Raw genomic sequence first — 24,572 nt, forward strand, 5'->3', positions numbered from 1 at the left:
TTATCTGTCTCATTTTGGAGCTGTATAGTCACTATGGATTGGACAATATATTGAGGAATCTAGTAAAGAGAGAGGATAGTTTAAAGGGATCCCTCCTTCTATTCTTGAAAGTAATGACTTATATGCCATGACTGAATTTGTGAAAACGATGTACTTCAGTGGTTCTGTGATTACTTCAATGAAGGGAGGAAGGAAAGATGCATTTCAAACACATTTTCCGAATAGGTCCAGGGATTCTCAAAACTCACAATAAGTAGGCATTTCACTGCAAGGTCTACACCTGTTGTATTAAGTATTTCACTGCGAGGTCTACAACTGTTGTATTCAGCATTTCACTGCAAGGTCTACACCTGTTGTATTCGGCGCATTTGACAAATACAATTTGATTTGATCACATTCATCCGTCACCTTGTCTGGTGTTGCCGGGTGGAATTTCAGGTCATGGTCACAGGGATAAGTAGCGTTCCCCGTGACTCTCACCAATAATTCTGTGCTGTCATGTTCCAAACTCTCCACAGACCAAATTAGACTGTGTGTGTGTGTGAGTGAGAGAGCATGCGCGCATGTGTGTGTTTCGCAGTTGTGTGCCTGTGTGTTTGTTGCCGATTGTGTACAGCATGTATGAAGATGTGCTCATAGACAAGTTATGTAATCTGACAGATGGGAATGTGTGACCGAGGATTCTTCTGCTCTTTTTTAATCTTTCTCTGCTTCTCTTTCCATTTTTAACCCCCCAGCTGAAATACAAGAAGGACCTGAGTAAGATGAAGGGCTCATCCCACTTTCACAACCTGACCAGTGAGGACAACCTGGCCCTGAAGAGCGCCCGCAAAATCAACAAGATCGTCAGCGAGGTGAGATAGACCTGAGAAATGAGAGCAAAAAATGGGGGCAAAAAAGATGGAAAGGTTGTGGGCAGAGTCATTTTTTTTTACAAGTAAGTTTCAAGTCTTAGCACTCAAGTCCCAAACTTTGAGATTCGAGTCATCATGAGCTCTTCACCAAATGTAATACCATTTTATATTTTAACAAGAGTAATAGTTAGTGTATTACATTTACGCAAATCATGAATGCTTTAAAATATATATATTTATTACTTTCCAAATAAACATTATATTTCCATGAGAAAGTCTCCCGCTATGGGGCGCAATCGGGCGATGTAGGCTTGTACACAATCGCCCAACCTTCTCTCTCACACACTCTCTCTCTATGTGTGTGGTTACAGTAGGCGAACGTATGTCAGTGGTTTTAGGAACAGCAGTAACATCAGCCAGTTGTAGCTCAATCTTGGGTGCAATGGTCAAGCTCCCGCACTGACTGACAGTGTGGACGGCTCGTTGACTTAATGTTACGTTAGCCTACACGCTACACAAGCAAAGTTATATATAGCTGTCGGCTATATTAGCCACGTTCTTTGTGCAGCTTCAAATGTCGAACAAAGTTGGAAGTTGTTGCGCCTCCGTCTGTCATTTTCTTCCCGCATCTTTTGTAAGTTGCAATCGGTTTTTGATGAGTACAGCGTAGTCTTTATATCTGAAAAAATAATTTTGGGTATCATCTTTCCAAGGGCTCCTTCTGAATGCACCCACCAACGTTCCACTGCACTGCCACGCGCAACTTTTTCTCAGCTGGCACAATTTGATTGGCTGCTGTCCGATTCAAACTGTACTCCGTTAAATGAAGAGCTGATGAGCTGCACACTTTTTTTAATAGCATGATTTTTAATATTTGGGATTGGGGAGGGTTGAGGAGGATTGGGGAGGATATCAAGTCAGGTCGAGTCAAAAAGCTCAAGTCCAAGTTAAGTCACGAGTCATTGGTGTTAAAGTCAAAGTCGAGTTGCAAGTCATCATATTTGTGACTTGAGTCTGACTCGAGTCCAAGTCATGTGACTCTAGTCCACACCTCTGGTTGTGGGTATATACATGTAGTGCACACCTCTGGTTGTGGGTATATAAATGTAGTGCAAACCTCTGGTTGTGAGTATATAAATGTAGTGCACACCTCTGGTTGTGGGTATATAAATGTAGTGCACACCTCTGGTTGTGGGTATATAAATGTAGTGCACACCTCTGGTTGTGGGTATATAAATGTAGTGCACACCTCTGGTTGTGGGTATATAAATGTAGTGCACACCTCTGGTTGTGGGTATATAAATGTAGTGCACACCTCTGGTTGGGGGTATATAAATGTAGTGCACACCTCTGGTTGTGGGTATATAAATGTAGTGCAAACCTCTGGATGTGGGTATGTAAATGTAGTGCACACCTCTGGTTGTGGGTGTATAAATGTAGTGCACACCTCTGGTTGTGGGTATATAAATGTAGTGCACACCTCTGGTTGTGGGTATATAAATGTAGTGCACACCTCTGGTTGTGGGTATATAAATGTAGTGCACACATCTGGTTGTGGGTATGTAAATGTAGTGCACACCTCTGGTTGTGGGTATATAAATGTAGTGCACACATCTGGTTGTGGGTATGTAAATGTAGTGCACACCTCTGGTTGTGGGTATATAAATGTAGTGCACACCTCTGGTTGTGGGTATATAAATGTAGTGCACACCTCTGGTTGTGGGTATATAAATGTAGTGCACACCTCTGGTTGTGGGTATATAAATGTAGTGCACACCTCTGGTTGTGGGTATATAAATGTAGTCCACACCTCTGGTTGTGGGTATATAAATGTAGTCCACACCTCTGGTTGTGGGTATATAAATGTAGTCCACACCTCTGGTTGTGGGTATATAAATGTAGTGCACACCTCTGGTTGTGGGTATATAAATGTAGTGCACACCACGAACAATGAAGATAAAAAAGAAACAGAAGAGGACAAAATAATAACAAAAGTCCACTTATTTGCATTGCCATGTTCCACAATCATTTACATATTGTCCCAAATTTGATGTCCGCTCGGCCCTCTGGACTTAACTTAGCTCCTTGGGCAGGGAAAGGTAATTCAATTTGTCCTTGAGCACGTTGATAAATGCAACACGTTAGTTGGAGCATCTATTCTGAACCATTTCTCCTCTAAATCATCTCAACAAATTCTTCTGTGGAGGTCAATGGTCAGGAAAGTCTCTGCAGGGGGCAGATTTATACAGTGACATCATCCATACACATTCCTTTGAGGTTAAGCTTAGGGCGTCAGGATCGAGCTCAGAGACACATTTGGGATTCAAGTTTGCCTAATTGTCTGTCTGACTGTGATGGAACACCTATTGTAATGTGTGCTCTGTTTTATCCCTGGCAGGTTGAGTACAAGAAGGACCTTGAGAACACTAAAGGCCACAGCATCAACTACTGTGAGACGCCCCAGTACAAGAATGCATCAAAGGCTGCCAAGTTCAGCAGTGATGTGAGGAATGCATGACCAACACGGCAGATGCATTTGCAAAGATGCTTTTCATATGGTGTTGCTACTACATTAGTTTAAGCACCAGCTAAGCATTGCCAAAGTGTCATAGTTTAAGATTTAAATACAAAAATAGATTGGCGAGTATGGAGTATGGGGAATGAGTATGTAATAGATGCTAGAATGGTTCGTAAATGGAAACATATAACCAAATACTCTAAATAGCAGATGTGAGCTAGTTAGCACTAGTAACCATCGTGGGTGATGTCATCCTCCCTGAGACCTGAAGTAGTGTCGTCCTTGCACAAACCTAGACCATGGTTTTGATAGTGGTAGGCACGCTAGCTTTGGGAGCACAACGTGTCATTGTGGATGGTGGTTCTGCCGGAAAGGCACGGAACTCATACATCACAAATACTTTAATTTGACCCTTATTTTACAAGGTAAGTTGACTGAGAACACATTTTCATTTACAGCAACGACCTGGAGAACAGGGGAGAGAAGGGGGAATGAATGAGCCTTTTGGAAGCTGGTAATGATTAGGTGGCCATGATGGTATGAGGGTAGGGCTGTGGCGGTCACAACAATTTGTCAGCCGGTGATTGTCAAGCAAATAACTGCCGGGCTCACGGTAGTGGAAAGTTAATTAACAAACACATTTAGCATCTCCTGGCTTCCACGCACAGCCTAAAAGCAACTGATGCAGAACTTTGAAACTTCTAAATTTTAAAAAGTATAATAAATGCATGTAATATAGCCTACACATCACAATAAATCGAAATATTTATTTTAGACAGGTCTAAAGAAACATGATATGAAGAAAATATAGTCTATTTCAGAAAAACAGAATAGCATACACTGAATTGTCCTTATGTTAGGCCCTGAACTGGCTATGCCAAATGGAATACAATTGAACATAGCTGAATAAAATAGAAAGGATATTTTCTCCAAACGATTTGAGGGAGTGAGCACATGAGGGTCTTCTGTGTTGAGAGGTTAACAAAGAAACAGGCACACCTATATGCTTATTTTAGTTATGTATGTAAATTTAGTTGTGATAAAAATGTTGGGCTATATGTTTTGATTTTTAATACATTCTAAGGCTGCATGATTTGACTATAATAATGATTAGAAAAATGTTGCATGAAAGGCATGAGCGCTGCTTAGTTTTTTGCACAGGCTTTACACACTTCATCAGTCTCTCATTCACAATTTGACAAGCACTTGATAATGCCTTGAATTTCCCAGCTGCTTCCCCTTTGTGAGGCCACAATGCCCCCTAAAAAATACATGCCTTTTGCGCCCAGTGGCCGTTGTGCCGAGTATTATAATTCCCTTCTCCCGGCTGCATGCTGAAGCTCCTCTCACTCACATGGCTCTCCTTCACGTGATTGCGTCTTTCTCACATGCTACAAGTAAAGACAGACACATTGGAGACAACTGCGTGCGTCCTTATCCAAATCCGAGGCGCATATTGAAGATATTGGAAGAACTGTCCACGTTGAATTTTCATCAGCCAATTTTTCAGCCAATCATCATCAGATAATTAGGCCTAACGAACAGCAAAAGCACTAGCCTATGTCAATCTACTATCCCACATAGTACAAAAGTTGACCTATTCTGTGCAAGAAATGTACAGTGCATTCAGACCCCATGACTTTTTACACATTTTGTTAAGTTACTGCCTCATTCAAAGAAAATAAAGAATTTCCCTCATCAATCTACACACAATACCCCATAATGACAATGAAAAAAGGTTTAGACATTTTTGTAAATGTATGAAAAATTAAAAATGGAAATATCACATTTACATCAAGTATTCAGACCCTTTACTCAGTACTTTGCTGAAGCAACTTTGGCAGTGATTACAGCCTCGAGTCTTCTTGGGTATGACGCTACAAGCTTGGCACACCTGTATTTGGGAAGGTTCTCCCATTCTTCTCTGCAGATCCTCTCAAGTTCTGTCAGGTTGGACGGGGAGCGTCGCTGAACAGCTACTTTCAGGTCTCTCCAGAGATGTTCGATCGGGTTCAAGTCTGGGCTCTGGCTGGGTCACTCAAGCACATTCAGAGACTTGTCTTGAAGCCAGTCCTGCATTGTCTTGGCTATGTGGTTAGGGTCGTTGTCCTGTTGGAAGGTGAGCCTTTACCCCAGGAGCTCTGTCAGAGTGACCATTGGGTTCTCGGTCACCTCCCTGACCAAGGCCCTTCTCCCCCGATTGGGCAGCCAACTCTAGGAAGAGTCTTGGTGGTTCCAAACTTCTTCCATTTAAGAATGATGGATTCCAATATGTTCTTGGGTACCTTCCCTGCTCCAGAAATGTTTTGGTACCCTTCCCCTGATCTGTGCCTCGACACAATCATGTCTCGAAGCTCAACGGACAATTCCTTCGACTTATGGCTTGGTTTTTGCTCTGACATGCACTGTCAACCGTGGGACCTTTTTATAGACAGGTGTGTGCCTTTCCCAATCATGTCCAATCAATTGAATTTACCACAGGTGGACTCCAATTAAGTTGTAGAAACATCTCAAGGATGAGCAATGGAAACAGGATGTACCTGAGCTCAATTTAGAGTCTCATAGCCTAGGGTCTGAAAACTTATGTAAATAAGTTATTTCAGTTTTTAAATGTTTATACATTTGCAGAGAGGTTTTCGCTTTGTCATTATGGGTATTGTGTGTAGATTGATGAGGAAGTTTTTTATTTAATCAAGGTGTCTGAATATTTTCCGAAGGCACTGAATATTCCAAACATAGTCTGGGACAGTTGTGGGATGCGATAGATCCCAAATCAATACAACCACTAGCAGCAAAAAAAACTGTTTTAAGCAATGAGCCTGACGCAATAAATCAGAACATTTAGCTTAAAATGTTTACTATTATGCTATTTCTTCACATGTAAAGCTGATTATTGTGCATCATTTTAAGAAGTCGTTTGTCCACTTTAGTGTTTTGATACTATGGGCTAGGCTACATGAGGTGTGTGACTATGATTTGAAAAACTAGAAAAAAAATCATGCCTGTTTCTTGCCTTAAACTGGGCATAATTCACAAGTGATAATATATCATTAATAAGTGATAGGCTAATATTGTCACCAATCAAACTATTCTTGATTCAATCTTGTTTTTTCATGTAAAATAAATAATATATTTGTGAAATTTGTTTTGCACCTGTCTCAAAACAGTGGCAGGGGAAAAATATACACTTAAGATGTAGATGTCCTAACCGACTTGCCAAAACTATAGTTTGCCCTCTGACGAACCATCCCCGACTGAGTCTGTAATACCAGCATGTTTCAAGCAGACTACCATAGTCCCTGTGCCCAAGAACACTAAGGTAACCTGCCTAAATGACTACTGACCCGTAGCACTCACGTCCGTAGCCATGAAGTGCTTTGAAAGGCTGGTCATGGCTCACATCAACACCATTATCCCAGAAACCGTAGACCCACTCCAATTTGCATACCGCCCCAACAGATCCACAGATGATGCAATCTCTATTGCACTCCACACTTCCCTTTCCCACCTGGACAAAAGGAACACCTATGTGAGAATGCTATTCATTGACTACAGCTCAGCGTTCAACACCATAGTGCCATCAAAGCTTATCACTAAGCTAAGGACCCTGGGACTAAACATCTCCCTCTGCAACTGGAATTTGAAAAAGAGGGCACGACAAAGCCTATTCCCCCTCAGGAAAGTAAAATGATTTGGCATGGGTTCTCAGATCCTCAAAAGATTCTACAGCTGCAACATCGAGGGCATCCTGACTGGTTGCATCACTGCCTGGTATGGCAACTGCTCAGCCTCCGACCGCAAGGCACTACAAAGGGTAGAGCGAATGGGGCCAAGTACATCACTGGGGCCAAGCTCAGTGCCATCCAGGACATCTACACCAGACGGTGTCAGAGGAAGGTCCTAAAAATTGTCAAATACTCCAGCCATCCTAGTCATAGATCGTTCTCTCTGCTACCGCATGGCAAGTGATACCATAGTGCCAAGTCTAGGTCTAAGAGGCTTCTAAACAGCTTCTATCCCCAAGCCATAAGACTCCTCAACACCTAATCAAATGGCTAGCCAGACTATTTGCATTCCCCCCCCCCCTCATTTACACCGCTGCTACTCTCTGTTGTTATTTTCAATAACTGTGCCCACATGTACATATTTCCTCAACTAACTGGTGTCCCCGCACATTGACTCTGTACTTTTCTGTATTTTATTGCTGCTCATTAATTATTTTTTTTTACTTTTATTTATTATTCTTTTCCATATATATATATATATATATATATATATATATATATATATATATATATATTTAATATACTGTATATATTAACTGCATTGTTGGTTAGGGGCTTGTAAGTAAGCATTTAACTGTAAGGTCTACACCGGTTGTATTCAGCGCATGTGACTAACAAAATTAAATTTGATTTGATTTGTTTGGGCCAAGTATAGGCCGGTCCAGCATGGACTTCTGTGGACGTTGAAATCAATGCCGGTCCGGACCAAAAATAAATAAAAAAACACTGGTCCGGACAGAAAAAAAAAGACGTTCATGGATGTCGCCCTATACTCAGTGGGGTCAAAGAGTGACATTTTATATTTTCCTACAGAACAAGTACAAGGAGAAGTATACCAACCACATGAAAGGGCACTATGAAGGCTCTGAGATGGACAAGAATGCTGTACACGCTATGAACGTCAGAAAGCTGGCAAGCAATGTAAGACTTTCTTTGTTTTTACTCTGAACTAATACACTACATGACCAAAAGTATGTGGACACCTGCTACTCGAACATCACATTCTAAAATCATGGGCATTAATATGAAGTTGGTCCCCCCATTCCTACTATAACAGCCTACACGCTTCTGGTAAGGCTTTTCACTGGATGTTGGAACATTACTGCAGAGACTTACTTCCATTTAGCCACAAGAGCATTAATGAGCTCAGGCACTGGAAAAGTTAAGGTAGATGTACAATTTTAAAAACATTACAATACATTCATTTCAGAATTCACAACACACTAAGTGTGTGCCCTCAGGCCCCTACTTCACAAGCACATATCTACAACACAAAATCGATGTGTACTTGTGTATTTATATGTATGTTATCGTGTGTGTATGCATGTTTTCTGTGCCTATGTTTGTGTTACTTTACAGTTCCCACTGTTCCATAAGGTGTATTTTTATCTGTTTTTAAAATCTGATTCGACTGCTTGCATCAGTTACCTGATGTGGAATAGAGTTCCATGTACTCATAGCTCTATGTAGTACTGTGTGCCTCCCATAGTCTGTTCTGGAGTTGGGGACTGTGAAGAGACCTCTGGTGGCATGTCTTGTGGGGTATGCATGGGTGTCTGAGCTGTGTGCTAGTATTTTAAACAGAGCTTGGTTCTTTCAACATGTCAATACCTCTCATAAATACAAGTAGTGATGAAGTTAATCGCTCCTCTACTTTGAGCCAGGAGAGATTGACATATATATTATTAATGTTTGATCTCTGTGTACATCCGAGGGACAGCCGTGCTGCCCTGTTCTGAGCCTATTGCAATTTTCCTAAGTCCCTCTTTGTGGCACCTGACCACACGGCTGAACAGTAGTCCAGGTTTGACAAAAATAGAGCCTGTCGGACCTGCCTTGTTGATAGTGCTCTTAAGAATGCAGAGCAGTGCTTTATTATGGACAGACTTCCCCCCATCTTAGCTACTGGATTTTGACCATGAGAGTTTACAATCCAGGGTTACTCCAAGCAGTTTAGTCACCTCAACTTGCTCAATTTCCACATTACTTATTAGAAGATTTAGTTGATGTTTAGGGTTGAGGGAATGATGCCAACTGTAAAGGTCAGGGCTCTGTGTTGGCCAGTAAAGGTCAGGGCTCTGTGTATGCCGGTCTAGTTCTTCCACACCAATCTCAACAAACCATTTCTGTACGGACCTCGCTTTGTTGTTGGGGGAATTGTCATGCTGAAAAAGGAAAGGGCCTCCGCCAAAGTTGGAAGCATAGAATCGTCTAGAATGTCATTGTATGCTGTAGCGTTAAGATTTCCCTTCACTTGAACTAAGGGGCCGAGCCCGAACCATGAAAATTAGCCCCAGACATTTATTCATCCTCCACCAAACTTTACAGTTGTCACTATGCTTTCTGGCAGGTAGTGTTCTCCTGGCATCCGCCAAACCCCGATTTTTCCGTCAGACTGTCAGATGGTGAAGCATGATTCATCACTCTAGAAAACACGTTTACCTTAGTAATTAAGTTACTTAATAATATATTATTTGTATCAATAACTGTAGCATGTGGTATCTATTTAAACAGTCTACCATGTATTAAAACAGTCTTTTTAAAATATTTTTATCCAGTGTCTTCAGAAAGTATTCATACCCCTTGACTTATTCCACATTGTTGCGTTACAGTCTAAATTCAAAATGGATTAAATCATTTTTTTCTCACCCATCTACAAAAATAACACATATTGACAAAGTGAAAACATTCTTTCAAATGTATTGAAAATGAAATACAGAAATATGTAATTTACATAACTATTCACACCCCTGAGTAAATCCTTTGTCGAAGCACATTTGGTGTCTTTTTGGGTAAGCCTCTAAGAGCTTTCCACACCTGGATTGTACAATATTTGCAGATTATTCTTTTTAAACTTCTTCAAGCTCTGTAAAGTTGATTGTTGACCATTGCTAGACTGACATTTTCAGGTCTTGCCATAGATTTTCAAGCCACTTAAATGAAAACTGTAACTATGCCACTCAGGAACATTCAGTGTTGTCTTGGTAAGCAACTCTAGTGTAGAATTGGCTTTGTGTTTTAGGTTATTGTCCTGCTGAAAGGTTAATTTTTCTCATGTCTGTTGGAAAGCAGACAACCAGGTTTTCCTCTAGGATTTGGTCTGTGTTTATAAGCTGTATTCCCCCCCACCCCCTCAAATCCCTAGGCCTTCCCGAAGACAAGCATACCCATAACTTGATGCAGCCAGGCACCATCCATGAAAATATTAAGAGTGGTGCTCAGTGATGTGTTGTGTTGGATTTGCCCTGCACATAACGCTTTTGTATTCAGGACAAAAAAGTAACTTTCTTTGACAGATTTTTTGCAGTAATACTTAAGTGCCCTGTTGCAAACAGGATGCATGTTTTGGGATATGTTTTATTCTGTACAGTCTTCCTTCTTTTCACTCTGTCATTTAGATTAGTATTGTGGAGTAACTACAATGATGTTTATCCCTCCTCATTTGCTGTTTTAAAATCAGTACTGGCATCATGATGAAATGCCTGAGCAGTTTGCTTCCTCTCTGGCAACTGAGTTAGGAAGGAAAGCGTGTATTTTTGTAGTGATTGATACACCATACAAGCCTAATTAATAACTTCACCCACTCATCGCTCAAAGGCATATTCAGTGTATTTTCATCTCACAAATCTATCAATCGGTGCCCTTCTTTGCGAAGCATTGAATAACCATTCTGGTCTTTGTGCTTGAATCTGTGCTTGAAATTCACTATTTGATTGAGGGACCTTAAAGATGATTGTATATGTGGGGTACGGAGATGGGGAAGTCATAAAGAAATCATGTTAACAACTATTGAATGATCAACTGTAAGTTGCATGGAAGTCAGAAGTTTACATACACTTAGTTGGAGTCATTAAAACTCGTTTTTCAACCACTCCACAAATTTCTTGTTAACAAACTTTAGTTTTGGCAAGACGGTTAGGACATCTACTTTGTGCATGAAACAAGTAATTTTTCCAACAATTGTTTACAGACAGATTATTTCATTTATAATTCATTGTATCACAATTGGAGTGATGGAAGTACAGTTGAAGTTGGAAGTTTTCATACACTTAGGTTGGAGCCATTAACTCATTTTTCAACCACTCCACACATTTCTTCACTTGTTCAAACTATAGTTTGGCAATTGCTAACAGACAGATTATTTCACCTAGAATTCACTGTATAACAATTTCAGTGGGTCAAAAGTTTACATACACTGAGATGACTGTGCCTTGAAACAGCTTGGAAAATTCCAGAAAATTATGTCATGACTTTAGAAGCTTCTGACAGGCTTATTGACATCATTTGAGTCAATTGGAGATGTACCTGTGGATGTATTTCAAGGCCTACCTTCAAACTCAGTGCCTCTTTGCTTGACATCATGGGAAAATCAAAAGAAATCAGCCAAGACCTCAGAAAAACAATTGTAGACCTCCACAAGTCTGGTTCATCCTTGGGAGTAAACACCTGAAGGTACCACGTTCATCTGTACAAACAATAAGTACAAAAGTTATACTTAAATCCAAACTGGTTCTCTAGTCAATTGGTACGAATGTCTCATCCTATATTCAGGAAGGACCTTTCCCCTTTATTCAGATTACACCTGCTCACTTTCGGTTGTTTGAAAAGGAAATCATCTCCAAAATATCTTTATTTTTTAAACAAGCCTTAGAAAGTTGGTTGCAATTTCAGTTTAATCCACCTGAAAGGACCGAACAAATAGTACAACAAATATTGTGGTTAAATTCAAATATACTAATTGATTAAAAAAACTGTATTTATCGAAGAAATGTTTTAAAAAGGTATACATTTAGTGAATGATATCATAAATAGGACTAGTGGAGTTATGTCACACATGCAGTTAACACAGACATATGGAAATGTTTGCTCTACCCAAAATTACAACCAATTAATTGCAGCATTACCACAAAAATGGAAGAGGCAAGTGGAAGGGGAAAAAGTAAGGAACTTGTATGTCGGCCCTGTATTAAAGAACATAAATGGTTAAAGAAAAGTGTGATAAATAAAAATATATACCAATGTCATTTAAGGACCAAAAACTGATAGCTGTGCCATATAAATTGCAAAAAAGTTGGGAAGAGATTTTCGATGTACCCATTCCATGGCACATGGTTTATGAATTGATACGCAAAACAACGCCAGATTCAAAACTTCGAATTTTTCAAATTACTATACAAAATTCTTGCAACTAATAGAATGTTATATATATGGGGGATAAAATCTTCCCAGCTCTGTAGATTCTGCTGTGAGGAGGCAGAGTCATTAGATCATTTATTTTGGTATTGTCCATATGTAGCTCATTTTTTGGTCACAGGTCCAAGAATGGCTGAAGAATTGCAACATTTGCCTAGAACTAACACTACAGATAGCAATACTGGGTGATTTAAAAAGCTTTAGTCAATCAATCAATAATATAATAATTATTTTAGCAAAAAAATTTATTTTTAATTTACAATCTGTAGAAGCTATGAGAATAGGAAGGTTCAATTATTTTGTGAAGCATCACAGCACAGTTGAAAAATATATGGCAAGTAGAAATCCGAAATGGATGATGTTGAGAGACAGATGGGAGGGGTTGAGTGGAGCTGAAGGGTGGGAATAATAACAAGATAAACAATGTAGGGCATAAGGGATCTGTAGAATGTATATAGGTTCGAGGCTTTTGTGAAATAGCATAGTTACAAATAGAAATCAAACTGGATGGACATCAGAAATAGAGGAAGGACTAAGAACAAACAAGAGAGAACTATGGTAAAGTAGACTGTGTCTGTAGAGTATGTACAAGATGTATGGATTGAAGGCAGAAGCAGAAGTGTTTATTAGTTTACTCCAATTGGGGGATCGGCGGAAGGGCTTGCAGGGAATAATAATAAAGGTATATTCTTAAAGAAAAAGTATGTATGTCTATATAGGTATGTGTATGTATATATGTGTACAGTGGGGCAAAAAAGTATTTAGTCAGCCACCAATTGTGCAAGTTCTCCCACTTAAAAAGATGACAGAGGTCTGTAATTTTCATCATAGGTACACTTCTATGACAGACAAAATGAGGAAAAAAATCCAGAAAATCATATTGTAGGATTTATGAATTTATTTGCAAATTATGGTGGAAAATAAGTATTTGGTCAATAACAAAAGTTTATCTCAATACTTAAATACCCTTTGTTGGCAATGACAGAGGTCAAACGTTTTCTGTAAGTCTTCACAAGGTTTTCACACACGGTTGCTGGTAATTTGGCCCATTCCTCCATGCAGATCTCCTCTAGAGCAGTGATGTTTTGGGGCTGTTGCTGGGCAACACGGACTTTCAACTCCCTCCAAAGATTTTCTATTGGGTTGAGATCTGGAGACTGGCTAGGCCACTCCAGGACCTTGAAATGCTTCTTACGAAGCCACTCCTTCGTTGCCCGGGCGGTGTGTTTGGGATCATTGTCATGCTGAAAGACCCAGCCACGTTTCATCTTCAATGCCCTTGCTGATGGAAGGAGGTTTTCACTCAAAATCTCACGATACATGGCCCCATTCATTCTTTCCTTTACATGGATCAGTCGTCCTGGTCCCTTTGCAGAAAAACAGCCCCAAAGCATGATGTTTCCACCCCCATGCTTCACAGTAGGTATGGTGTTCTTTGGATGCAACTCAGCATTCTTTGTCCTCCAAACACGACGAGTTGACTTTTAACTATAAAGTTATATTTTGGCTTCATCTGACCATATGACATTCTCCGAATCTTCTTCTGGATCATCCAAATGCTCTCTAGCAAACTTCAGACGGGCCTGGACAATTACTGGCTTATGCAGGGGACACGTCTGGCACTGCAGGATTTGAGTCCCTGGCGGCGTAGTGTGTTACTGATGGTAGGCTTTGTTACTTTGGTCCCAGCTCTCTGCAGGTCATTCACTAGGTCCCTCCGTGTGGTTCTGGGATGCTTGCTCACCGTTCTTGTGATCATTTTGACCCCACGGGGTGAGATCTTGCGTGGAGCCCCAGACCGAGGGAGATAATCAGTGGTCTTGTATGTCTTCCATTCCCTAATAATTGCTCCCACAGTTGATTTCTTCAAACCAAGCGGCTTACCTATTGCAGATTCAGTCTTCCCAGCCTGGTGCAGGTCTACAATTATGTTTCTGGTGTCCTTTGACAGCTCTTTGGTCTTGGCCATAGTGGAGTTTGGAGTGTGACTGTTTGAGGTTGTGGACAGGTGTCTTTTATACTGATAACAAGTTCAAACAGGTGCCATTAATACAGGTAACGAGTGGAGGACAGAGGAGCCTCTTAAAGAAGAAGTTACAGGTCTGTGAGAGCCAGAAATCCTGCTTGTTTGTAGGTGACCAAATACTTATTTTCCACCATAATTTGCAAATAAATTCATAAAAAATCCTACAATGTGATTTTCTGCATTATTTTCCTCATTTTGTCTGTCATAGTTGAAGTGTACCTATGATGAAAATTACACAATTGGTGGCTGACTAAATACTTTTTTGCCGCATTGTATATATATATATATGCATGCGTGTATGGAAATATATATTTCCTCAAAAATATGGGGGATTGGAAATGATGCAGACAATTACATTGGAAGCAACATTCTTTCCACAATATTAAGCTGACCCACTCTCTAAAAACAATATACGCACGTATAAACACCATGGGACCACGCAGCCGTCATTCCGCTCAGGAAGGAGACGCGTTCTGTCTTCTAGAGATGAACGTACTTTGGTGTGAAAAGTGCAAATCAATCCCAGAACAACAGCAAAGGACATTGTGAAGATGCTGAAGGAAACAGGTACAACAGTATCTCTATCCACATTAAAACGAGTCCTATATCGACATAACCTGAAAGGCCACTCAGCAAGGAAGAAGCTATTGCTCCAAAACCGCCATAAAAAAACAGGCTACGGTTTGTAACTGCACATGGGGACAAAGATCGTACTTTTTGGAGAAATGTCCTCTGGTCTGATGAAACAAAAATATAACTTTTTAGCCATAAAGACCATTGTTTTGTTTGGAGGAAAAAGGGGGAGGCTTGCAAGCCGAAGAACACAATCCCAACCGTGAAGCACGGGGGTGGCAGCATCATGTTGTGGGGGTGCTTTGCTGCAGGAGGGACTGGTGCACTTCACAAAATAGATGGTGTCATGAGGAAGGAAAATTATGTGGATATATTGAAGCAACAACTCAAGACATCAGTCAGGAAGTTAAAGCTTGGTCGCAAATGGGTCTTCCAAATGGATAATGACCCCAAGCATACTTCCAAAGTAGTGGAAATATGGCTTAAGGACAACAAAGTCAAGGTATTTGAGTGGCCATCACAAAGCCCTGACCTCAATCGTATAGAACATTTGTGGGAAGAACTGAAAAAGTGTGTGCGAGCAAGGACGCCTACAAACCTGACTCAGTTACACCAGCTCTATCAGGAGGAATAGCCCAAAATTCACCCAACTTATTGTGGGAAGCTTATGGAAGGCTACCCCAAACATTTGACCCAAGTTAAACAATTTAAAGGTAATGCTACCAAATACTAATTGAGTGTATGTAAACATCTGACCCACTGGGAATGTGTTGAAATAAATAAAAGCTGAAATAAATAAATCTCTCTACTATTATTCTGACATTTCACATTCTTAAAATAAAGTGGTGATCCTAACTGACCTAAGACAGGGAATTTTCTTTGTTACTGGCAGACGTCATCAGAGCGGTCAGACATCATCAAAGAGCACAACAGGACACTGTACTGTCCACACTGTTTGTTGTTTACATTAAAACATTTTCATTAAGTCGATTTTAATCCGAACTAAAGTTTTGTTACTAAGGATTCCACAACGCGGTTAGCCTTTACGGACTGCAAGTTTGTGTTCCTTTTTTTGCGTGGATTCCGCGAGTGCTAGCTGGCTGTACTACAGACACCTGTCATTGTCGTGGGAAAGACTCATTGTTATCTTTTCGTAAAACAACTGGTTACAGTAAAGAGACAATCTGGATACCAAGCAGATCCTGAGGGAATCGACGAGTACCAACAGCTTTACGCTATGGAGGAACAACATACTCCTTCATGGAAAGATCCGACCGCCTAACAAAATAACTTTAACCCGACAAAAAAAAGAAAAAGAGATGAATCTACAGACACAGATGAATTACTTACCATTGAGGTGGAGGCTAGTGCTCTGGCTGGAATCCATGCAACAATAGAAAAATTGTGTGAGGAGGTAGCAGGGCTGAGAGGGAGTTTGGAGTTCGGAGTTCAGCTAGAGTGAAATTCTCAAGCTCCAACGAGAAAACAAGACACTCACAGCCAAGGTAAAAATACACGATTCCAACATGGATTGTTTACTCAGGGAAAGCAGGGTGATGAAGGAGACGCTACTAGACATACAAAGTCGTAGCATGTGTGAAAATCATTTTTTTCTGTTATTCCTGAAGACGCATGCAATAATCCAGAGGGAGCGATCAGAGAATTCCTGCAATCCGCCTTGAATCTTCTTCTAGAGATTGTAAGGTGGCTTTCTATCGAGTACACAGACTTGGAGTGACAAGACCAAGGGTTCCCGACCGATTATCGCAAAATTTGAATACTACCAACAAAAGGAGCTGATCAAAAGCAGAGGAAGGGACCTTAAAGGGACCAAATTCGGTCTCAATGACCAATTTCCAAAGGAGATAAACGAACCTCGTAAGAGACTGTATCCGGTACAAAGACAACAAAGGATGGATGGTAGGCGTGCCTTTATCATTGTGGACAAACTCTTTATAGATGGACAGCTATTCCAAGACAGCTCCATAACACTATGGCTGTACTAAATTATACAGGGACTTCAGGTTATGAAATAAAAGAAGGTATGGGAACTGCTTAAAATATCTGAACATTATGAAGTGGACATGAACACACACGTACTCAACTACATGCTTGCTTACACATAGACTTACACACACACACACACACACACACACACACACACACACACACACACACACACACACACACACACACACACACACACACACACACACACACACACACACACACACACACACACACACACACACACACACACACACACACACACACACACACACACACACACCTGATCTCGCTCTTCTCTCACTCTCTCTTTCTCTCCTCTTCTCTCCCTCTCTCTCTATTGTCGAGAACTGTTTTATAATTTAATGTTTATTGTTTATCTATATTTTTTATGTATTTGTCCACAAGTTTATATATGTTTACAACAAGCAAGGGGAAGATATCAAAATATGGGCATTGGGGAATAATAACATATTGTACGGAATACATTTGTACTGTAGTGAAGCCGTCTCTAGAGTCTCTTTCATGATCATGTGAAACGTCAATTGCTATGGAAATGCTGGGATGTGTTTTTCAATTATGTTAAAGGTAATTATGATGCAACTATGATGGCGATACAATATGAATTACAATTATGAATATTAAGGCTATACGCACTACATGTTACACACATAGACACTCAAACATGCAAATTGGCAGAGTTATTATTCATTTGGACATCACACATTATAGTCTTACTCTTATACAGACATCGTACACACTCTCATTATATCATATCCAATATCATACACATCAACCTACTCAGATTTGTTACACACAGAATTTGTCTACATTTTCTAACATTTGTGGCATTGGCTTACAGACAAACAGGCAAGGGAATTAAAATAATATTGCTAGGAATTATTGAATTCTAAATATCAGACATTTGAAAGCTCTAGTTTTGACCTTCATAATACCTCTGATGGCAATGACTTTACAAGCACTAATTATGTTAAAATTAGCCCGAGACTAGTATCTAGTTATGGTAAGGGGTGACATCAGTATAGCTAGTTATAATTGTAAAGGTTTGGCAGATTATAAAAAAAGAAGATCAGTCTTTACATGGCTAAAAGAAAAGGAATATAACACATACTGTTTACAGGAAACTCACTCTACATCCTTAGATGAAGTTGTGTGGAAAAAGGAATGGGGTGGTGAAATAATTTTCTGTCATGGACAAAGGAACTCAAAGGGTGTGTGATATTAATTAACAAAAATGTTGATCTGAATGTGCAAATAATCAGGAATGATTCGCAAGTAAGGTGGATCCTTTTGAATATGAAAGTGGAAGAAAAAGAGATTTGGCTCATTAATCTATATGGTCCAAATCAGGATGATCCACACTTCTTCAAAAACAATTATACCAATTTATTGAATTTACAGGCAACAGATGATCTAATCATTATGGTAGGAGACTATAACAGAGTGTTAAGTACCTCAATGGACCGTAAAGGTAATCACTCTACAATTATTATTATTATTAGAAATAGTGGATATTTGGAGACTAAAAAACCCTGACCTACTTAATCAAGCTAGTCATCTTGACTACTTTCTTGTCTCTTTCTCTTTTGCATCAAAGGTTAAAAAGGTTTTAATAGGAGACAGAATGCGATCGGATCATCATCTAATTGGCATTCACATAACTCTTATAGATTTTCCACGTGGACCTGGGATTTTAATTAAAGTTTACTAGAGTACAACTTATATTTAACTGAGACAAAATAATTAATAACTTAATTTGTCCAGTATAATATAGGTTCAGCAAATCCCCTTATTGTTTGGGATACCTTTAAAATGTACCTTCAGGGGTCATTCAATATTCATCAAAAATAAAAAAGCAGTTTCTGGCTAAAGAATCAAGACTAACAAGGGAAATCCATGAACCATACTACAGAGATACAAAATAAGTTAGAGGAAAAACAAAAAGAACTTGAGGAACTTATTCAAGAACGATCTAATGTAATCTATTACAAAAATAAAGCAAACTGGATGGAATGTGGAGAAAAATGCACAAGATTCTTCCTGAATCTCCAATACAGGAACGCTAACAAAAAGAATTTGCAGAAACTCATTACTATTAATCTCCGAATGATATTTTAAAAGAGGAAGCTAATTATTTTAGACAGATGTTCTCTTTCCGTCTCATCCTCTCCCACTGAATGAAGATTACGGTAAGGAATTCTTTCCAAATAATATACAAAAATGGAAAATTAACAAATGTACGGAAAGATCAGTGCAAAGGCCAAATTACATAGGAAGAACTTTGCGGCTATTAGATCCTTTCAGTCTGGAAAAACCCCAGGGCTTGATGGCATACCGGTAGAGGTATATCAATATTTTTTTGATATATTAAAAGCTCCATTATTAGACTGTTTTAACTACTCCTATAGAAATGGTAGTCTGTCAGGTACTCAGCAGGAAGATCTTTTTTCTCTATTATTAAAACAAGACCCAGATGGCAAATATAAAGACCCAGTCTATCTAAAAAACGGGAGGCCCCTTACACTTCAATGTTGTGATGCAAAAATACTAGCAAAATGCATAGCACTCAGAATTAAAAGGGTTTTTACCAGGTATTGTTCATCCTGATCAGACAGTTTTTTTACATGGACGATACATTGGAGATAATATACGACAAGTACTAGAAATAATAGAACATCATGAAACATATAAGAAGCCAGGAATGGTATTTATAGCGGATTTTGAAAAGGCATTTGATTAAGTAAGACTGGACTTTATTTATAAATGCCTGGATTTTTTCAATTTCGGTAATTCTCCTATAGAATGGGTAAAAAATTATGTATAGCAACCCCAGGTGTAAAATAGTAAATCATGGCTACTTCTCAGAGAGCTTTGAATTGTCAAGAGGTGTTAAACAAGGGTGTCCACTGTCACCATATCTATTCGTTATGGCCATGGAAATGCTAGCTATTAAAATCAGATCCAATAACAACAGAGGATTAGATATCCAAGGCTTAAAAACAAAGGTGTCCATGTATTGTGATGACTCAAGTTTTATGTTAAGTCTGCAAGCTAGATCCCTGCAATGTCTCATTAAAGATATAGATAACTTTTCTGTACTCTCTGGACTGAAACCTAATTATGATAAGTGTACAATATTACGTATTGGATCCTTAAAAAATACAACTTTTACATTACCCTGCAGCTTACCTATAAAATGGGCTGATGGTGGAGTAGACATACTCGGTATTCCTATCACAAAAGATGTAAATAAGCTCTCCACAATGAATTTCAATAGAAAACTTGTAAAAATAGACAAGATCCTGCAACCAGAGAGGTAAATACCTGTCTATTTAGGGAAAGATTACCCTGATTAACTCCTTAGTCATATCTTAGTTTACTCACTTACTTATGGCGCTGCCTATTCCTGATGATTCGTTTTTCAAATCATATGAGCAAAAAATATTTTGCTTTATCTGGGACGCTAAACCAGACAAAATAAAACGTGCCTATCTATATAATGAATATCAATTGGGTAGGTTGAGATTATTAAATATAAAAGCACTAAACCTCTCTCTAAAAGCTTCACTTATTCAAAAGTTTTATTTGAACCCTAAATGGTTCTCAAGTAGATTAATAAGAAAAGCTCATCCATTGTTCAAAAATTGAAAATTGTACTTTTTTCAAAGTATCTGTCTTTTTCAAACCAACATTGCAGAGCTGGCTACAATTTCAATTTCATCCCCCTGAAAAGATAGAACAAATATTACAACAAATATTATGGCTGAACTCAAGTGCTGGTTGATAAAATACCTGTATTTATGGGAAAGATGTTTGAAAAGGGTATTTTGCTCTTGAATGATATTGTAAATTGTAATGTTAGAATTATGGAGTGATCAGAATTGTATGGGAAGGTCTGCTCAATCCAAGAGTACAACCAATTGATTGCAGCATTGCCCCAAAAATGGGGGAGGCGGGTGGGAGCGGGAGGAGGTAGTGAACTGGTCTGTCTGCCCAATATAAAAGATCAAAACTTTCGGAGGAATAAAAATAGCATAAATAGGAAAGTATACCAGTTTCATTTGAGGACCAGGATGTTGACAAATAGTTGGGAAGAGATTTTTGATGTACCCATTCCATGGTACAGGGTGTATGAGTTGATATATAAAACAACGCAAGATTCAAGACTTTGTGCTTTTCAGCTAAAATTATTATATAGAATTCTTGCCACCAACAAAATGTTGAATATTTGGGGCATAAAATCATCGAAGCTCTGCAGATTTTGTTGTGAGGATACAGAATCAATAGACCATTTATTTTGGTATTGCCCTCAGGTAGCCTGTTTCTTTTCTCAGGTTCAGGAATGGCTGAAAATGCATAGCATTGATCTAAAATTTACCCTAAAAATAGTACTGTTAGGAGATCTGGAGAGACCGGGTCAGTCAATGACTAATATACTAATACTCTTAGTAAAAGTAAATCTACGCAATCTGTAGATTATATTCGATTAGATCAATTGAAATTGTACGTTAAACATCATAGGATAGTTGAAAGATATGTGTTGTGTAGAAACACAAAGTGAGTGGCCAGCAGAGGTAGATGGGATGGGCTGAGGGTTGGTATGTGGAATTGGAGACAAGTGGGAGTGGAGTTGCTGTGTGTGAGAGAGAATGATGGTCAAAAGATAAAGGAAAAAAAGTCAAAATAATAATAAGTACATTTGAATGACACTAAGTGGCAGTGTTTTTACAACTAATGCCGGTTTGCCTGAGCCTGATGCCGTGCATGTGTTTGTACACATGCATATACACACACTCTCATTCAAACAAACACATACAAGAACACACACATACATGTAATAGTGCCAGACATGCACACAAACATATACAGTTGGCATTGCTGTTATGATTTTAGGTGTCCTTGATGTTCTTTGTTTTAAATGTATTATTTTGTATAATTTATTTTGCGTTGTTGTTTTCTGTCTTTTCCTTTTTTCTCTTTAGTTCATTCTCTTGGTTGTTGGTGCATTGGGGGTTCTTGGGGGAATGGAACTAATTGTATTTTCTTTTCTTCGGGGAGGGAGGGGGACTGTTGGAGGGGTCTCGAATGGTTGAGGGACAGCTATTGGGGAACTGTAAGGGGATCTTTGAGGGTTCGTGTTTCACAAGATTGTGATCATGAAAAAGGAAACTATGACATATTTTATATCACTATCATGCACACGCACCCTCACACATAAGGATGGCTCTGCTGCGGAAAGACTGATACATGTTTGATAGTGTCTTGATGCTGTATTGTTTGTCCTTCATGTTCTAATACTTTAATGTTACCCCTTGCTTGTGTTTTTTGTTTAAAAAAATAATTTTAAAATTAAAAAGACAGATTTTTTTACTAGGATTCAATGTCAGGAATTGTAAAAAACTGAGTTTAAATGTATTTGGCTAAGGTGTATGTACACTTCCGACTTCAACTGTATGTGATTTGTCAAACACATTTGTACTCCTTAACTTTTTTAGGTATTGCCATAACAAAAATGTGTTGAATACTTCTCCCCTGAAGACCTTCAAGCTTTAAATTTGTATTAATTTAAAAAATGTTCCACAAACAAAATTCCACTTCAATGTTATGGGGTATTGTGTGTAGATCAGTGACACAAAATTTCAATTCAATCAATCCATTTTAAATGCAGACTGTAACATAACAAAATGTGAAAAAATTTAAAGGGGTGTGAATATTTTCTGAAGGCACCATATACTTAATTTAGCAGACACCTTTATCCAAAGTGACTTACAGTAGTGTATGTGTGACCAGATAGACATTAGCTACACTATGCCACCCATTAGTTTAGACAGGAGCAAAGGGTAGCTCCAAACTAAGGCTCCTAACACAGGCCTATCAAATAAATTATAGAAGTACACCAGAATACAAAAAAAGCTTTTATTTAGAAAAATAGAATTCTGTTGTTGAGCAATACTAAGGTTTCTTGTAAAAAATATACATTGTTTCTTTAAGACCAACTCTACCACAATTGCAACTGTATTACAAGGATAAGTCATTGATTAGGTTAGAATAGAAATTGTTAGGATGTACCCAATAGTCAATTGAAACTGTCACCAATTACACATGCGTGTTTACGCAATAAGTCTCACTTTTAGGTTATCAAAAAGCAGGTTCACTCAATAAGTTCTACAATTATCCTGGCACTGCACTGCAACACCGTGGGAAGTGGCTCTAATTCTTAGTTTAGGATCGTCGTTCCACGAATAGTGCCTTCTATGTCTCTCAGGAATTATGCGTATACATTTTGATGAAACACTTAATCTAACAGTTGGATCACATACATATGTTCCCCTTACTAAACATAACATAACATATAAAATTCCAATAGCAGTTTTTTATTTATTAAATTAAGTTATTTGTTTTCTCTGAAAATCCCCCTTTTGGACTGTCCCTCGTTTATAAAATGTTTTCTAAATTTGAGCTAGAAAAGCATGTTTGTTATGAAGTTGAACATGTGATCTTTTTAACAGAATGTTAAAATTGCGTGAAATATAGTTATTTTTTACAAAAAGGCACTCTAATCGTGGAATGACACATTAACAAAGAAAAAACAGAGGTTGGATAAGCAATTACAATTAGTGCATCCTTAGAGTCACGTCAGTTTCACCAAGAACCACCTTGAGCGGTCTACTTCAGCTTCACCATGATGTTCAACCTTATTCAAACAAAGCAGGCACATTAATATGACCCAAGGTAAAGGAGTCTCTCCAAGTGCCTGATTAGAATTCACTTTAAATAGGGAAGTCAGGAAATTAATCAGAACCTTTTAAGATTGACCATCTGAGGCCCTACCTGTTACACATGTACACATTTTCATGTGGGTGGCCCCAGTGCGAATAGAACCCATTATCCTGAAGTTGCAAGTGCCATACTCTACCAATTTAGCCTCACAGGACTGAGCCACACAGGTTCTTTCTTTATGAATCTTTTTTATGGTGTTGTTTATTTAATTGGTAAATGTGGCACATATAATGCCTATCAGCCATCAGTACTCACATCTATGTGTTCTGTCTCATGCATGCCTGTATTGGTACTGCTGGGGATCAATAACGTTAATTCAAATGTTTCTGTGACCTGCAGATTGCCTACAAGCAGGAGTATGAGCAGGAAAAAACTGACCATGTGGAATACAACTACCCAGCCACCATCACACCAGGCTACCAGAGTCAGAGGAAACTGGATCCACTCAAGGACGTGAGTTTCCCCTTCGCCTCATAAGTTTAACCTGGCTCTCATACTGGACATAGTAACCAAAACCAGTTAACAGGGTGCTTTCGCAGATAGAAAAACCCAAAGGGTTCCTCTTGAGGACTGTATAATTCAAAAGTGGGCTATTTTAAAGAGGCCAACTTAAGGGGGTCGAGTAGCTGGGTAAACCATTTTAAATGTGGATCATCCATTAAACTAGACTAATATATAGAGTGAGCTCAACCCATGACATCTAAATCATAAACGCACCGTTGACTTCACATCTTCTCAATTCTGCTCATTATGTATTTGTATTTATTATGGGTCCCTTGGCAGCTGCTACTCCTCCTGGGGTTCAGCAAAATTAA

General features: G+C 38.9%; 1 protein-coding gene across 1 annotated transcript in view; it reads left to right on the forward strand.

The window, feature by feature from the left end:
* The window catches only part of nrap (nebulin-related anchoring protein), a 115,481-nt gene that overhangs the window by 12,761 nt on the left and 78,148 nt on the right, over window positions 1-24,572 (forward strand). The window contains exons 10-13 of the mRNA XM_064950953.1: window positions 738-854; window positions 3,253-3,357; window positions 7,971-8,078; window positions 24,097-24,210. Of these exons, the coding sequence (XP_064807025.1) occupies window positions 738-854; window positions 3,253-3,357; window positions 7,971-8,078; window positions 24,097-24,210 (444 nt within the window). The remainder of the gene's footprint in view (window positions 1-737; window positions 855-3,252; window positions 3,358-7,970; window positions 8,079-24,096; window positions 24,211-24,572) is intronic.

This window comes from Oncorhynchus masou, chromosome 31, assembly GCF_036934945.1.
Source record: "Oncorhynchus masou masou isolate Uvic2021 chromosome 31, UVic_Omas_1.1, whole genome shotgun sequence".
NCBI lineage: Eukaryota > Metazoa > Chordata > Actinopteri > Salmoniformes > Salmonidae > Oncorhynchus > Oncorhynchus masou.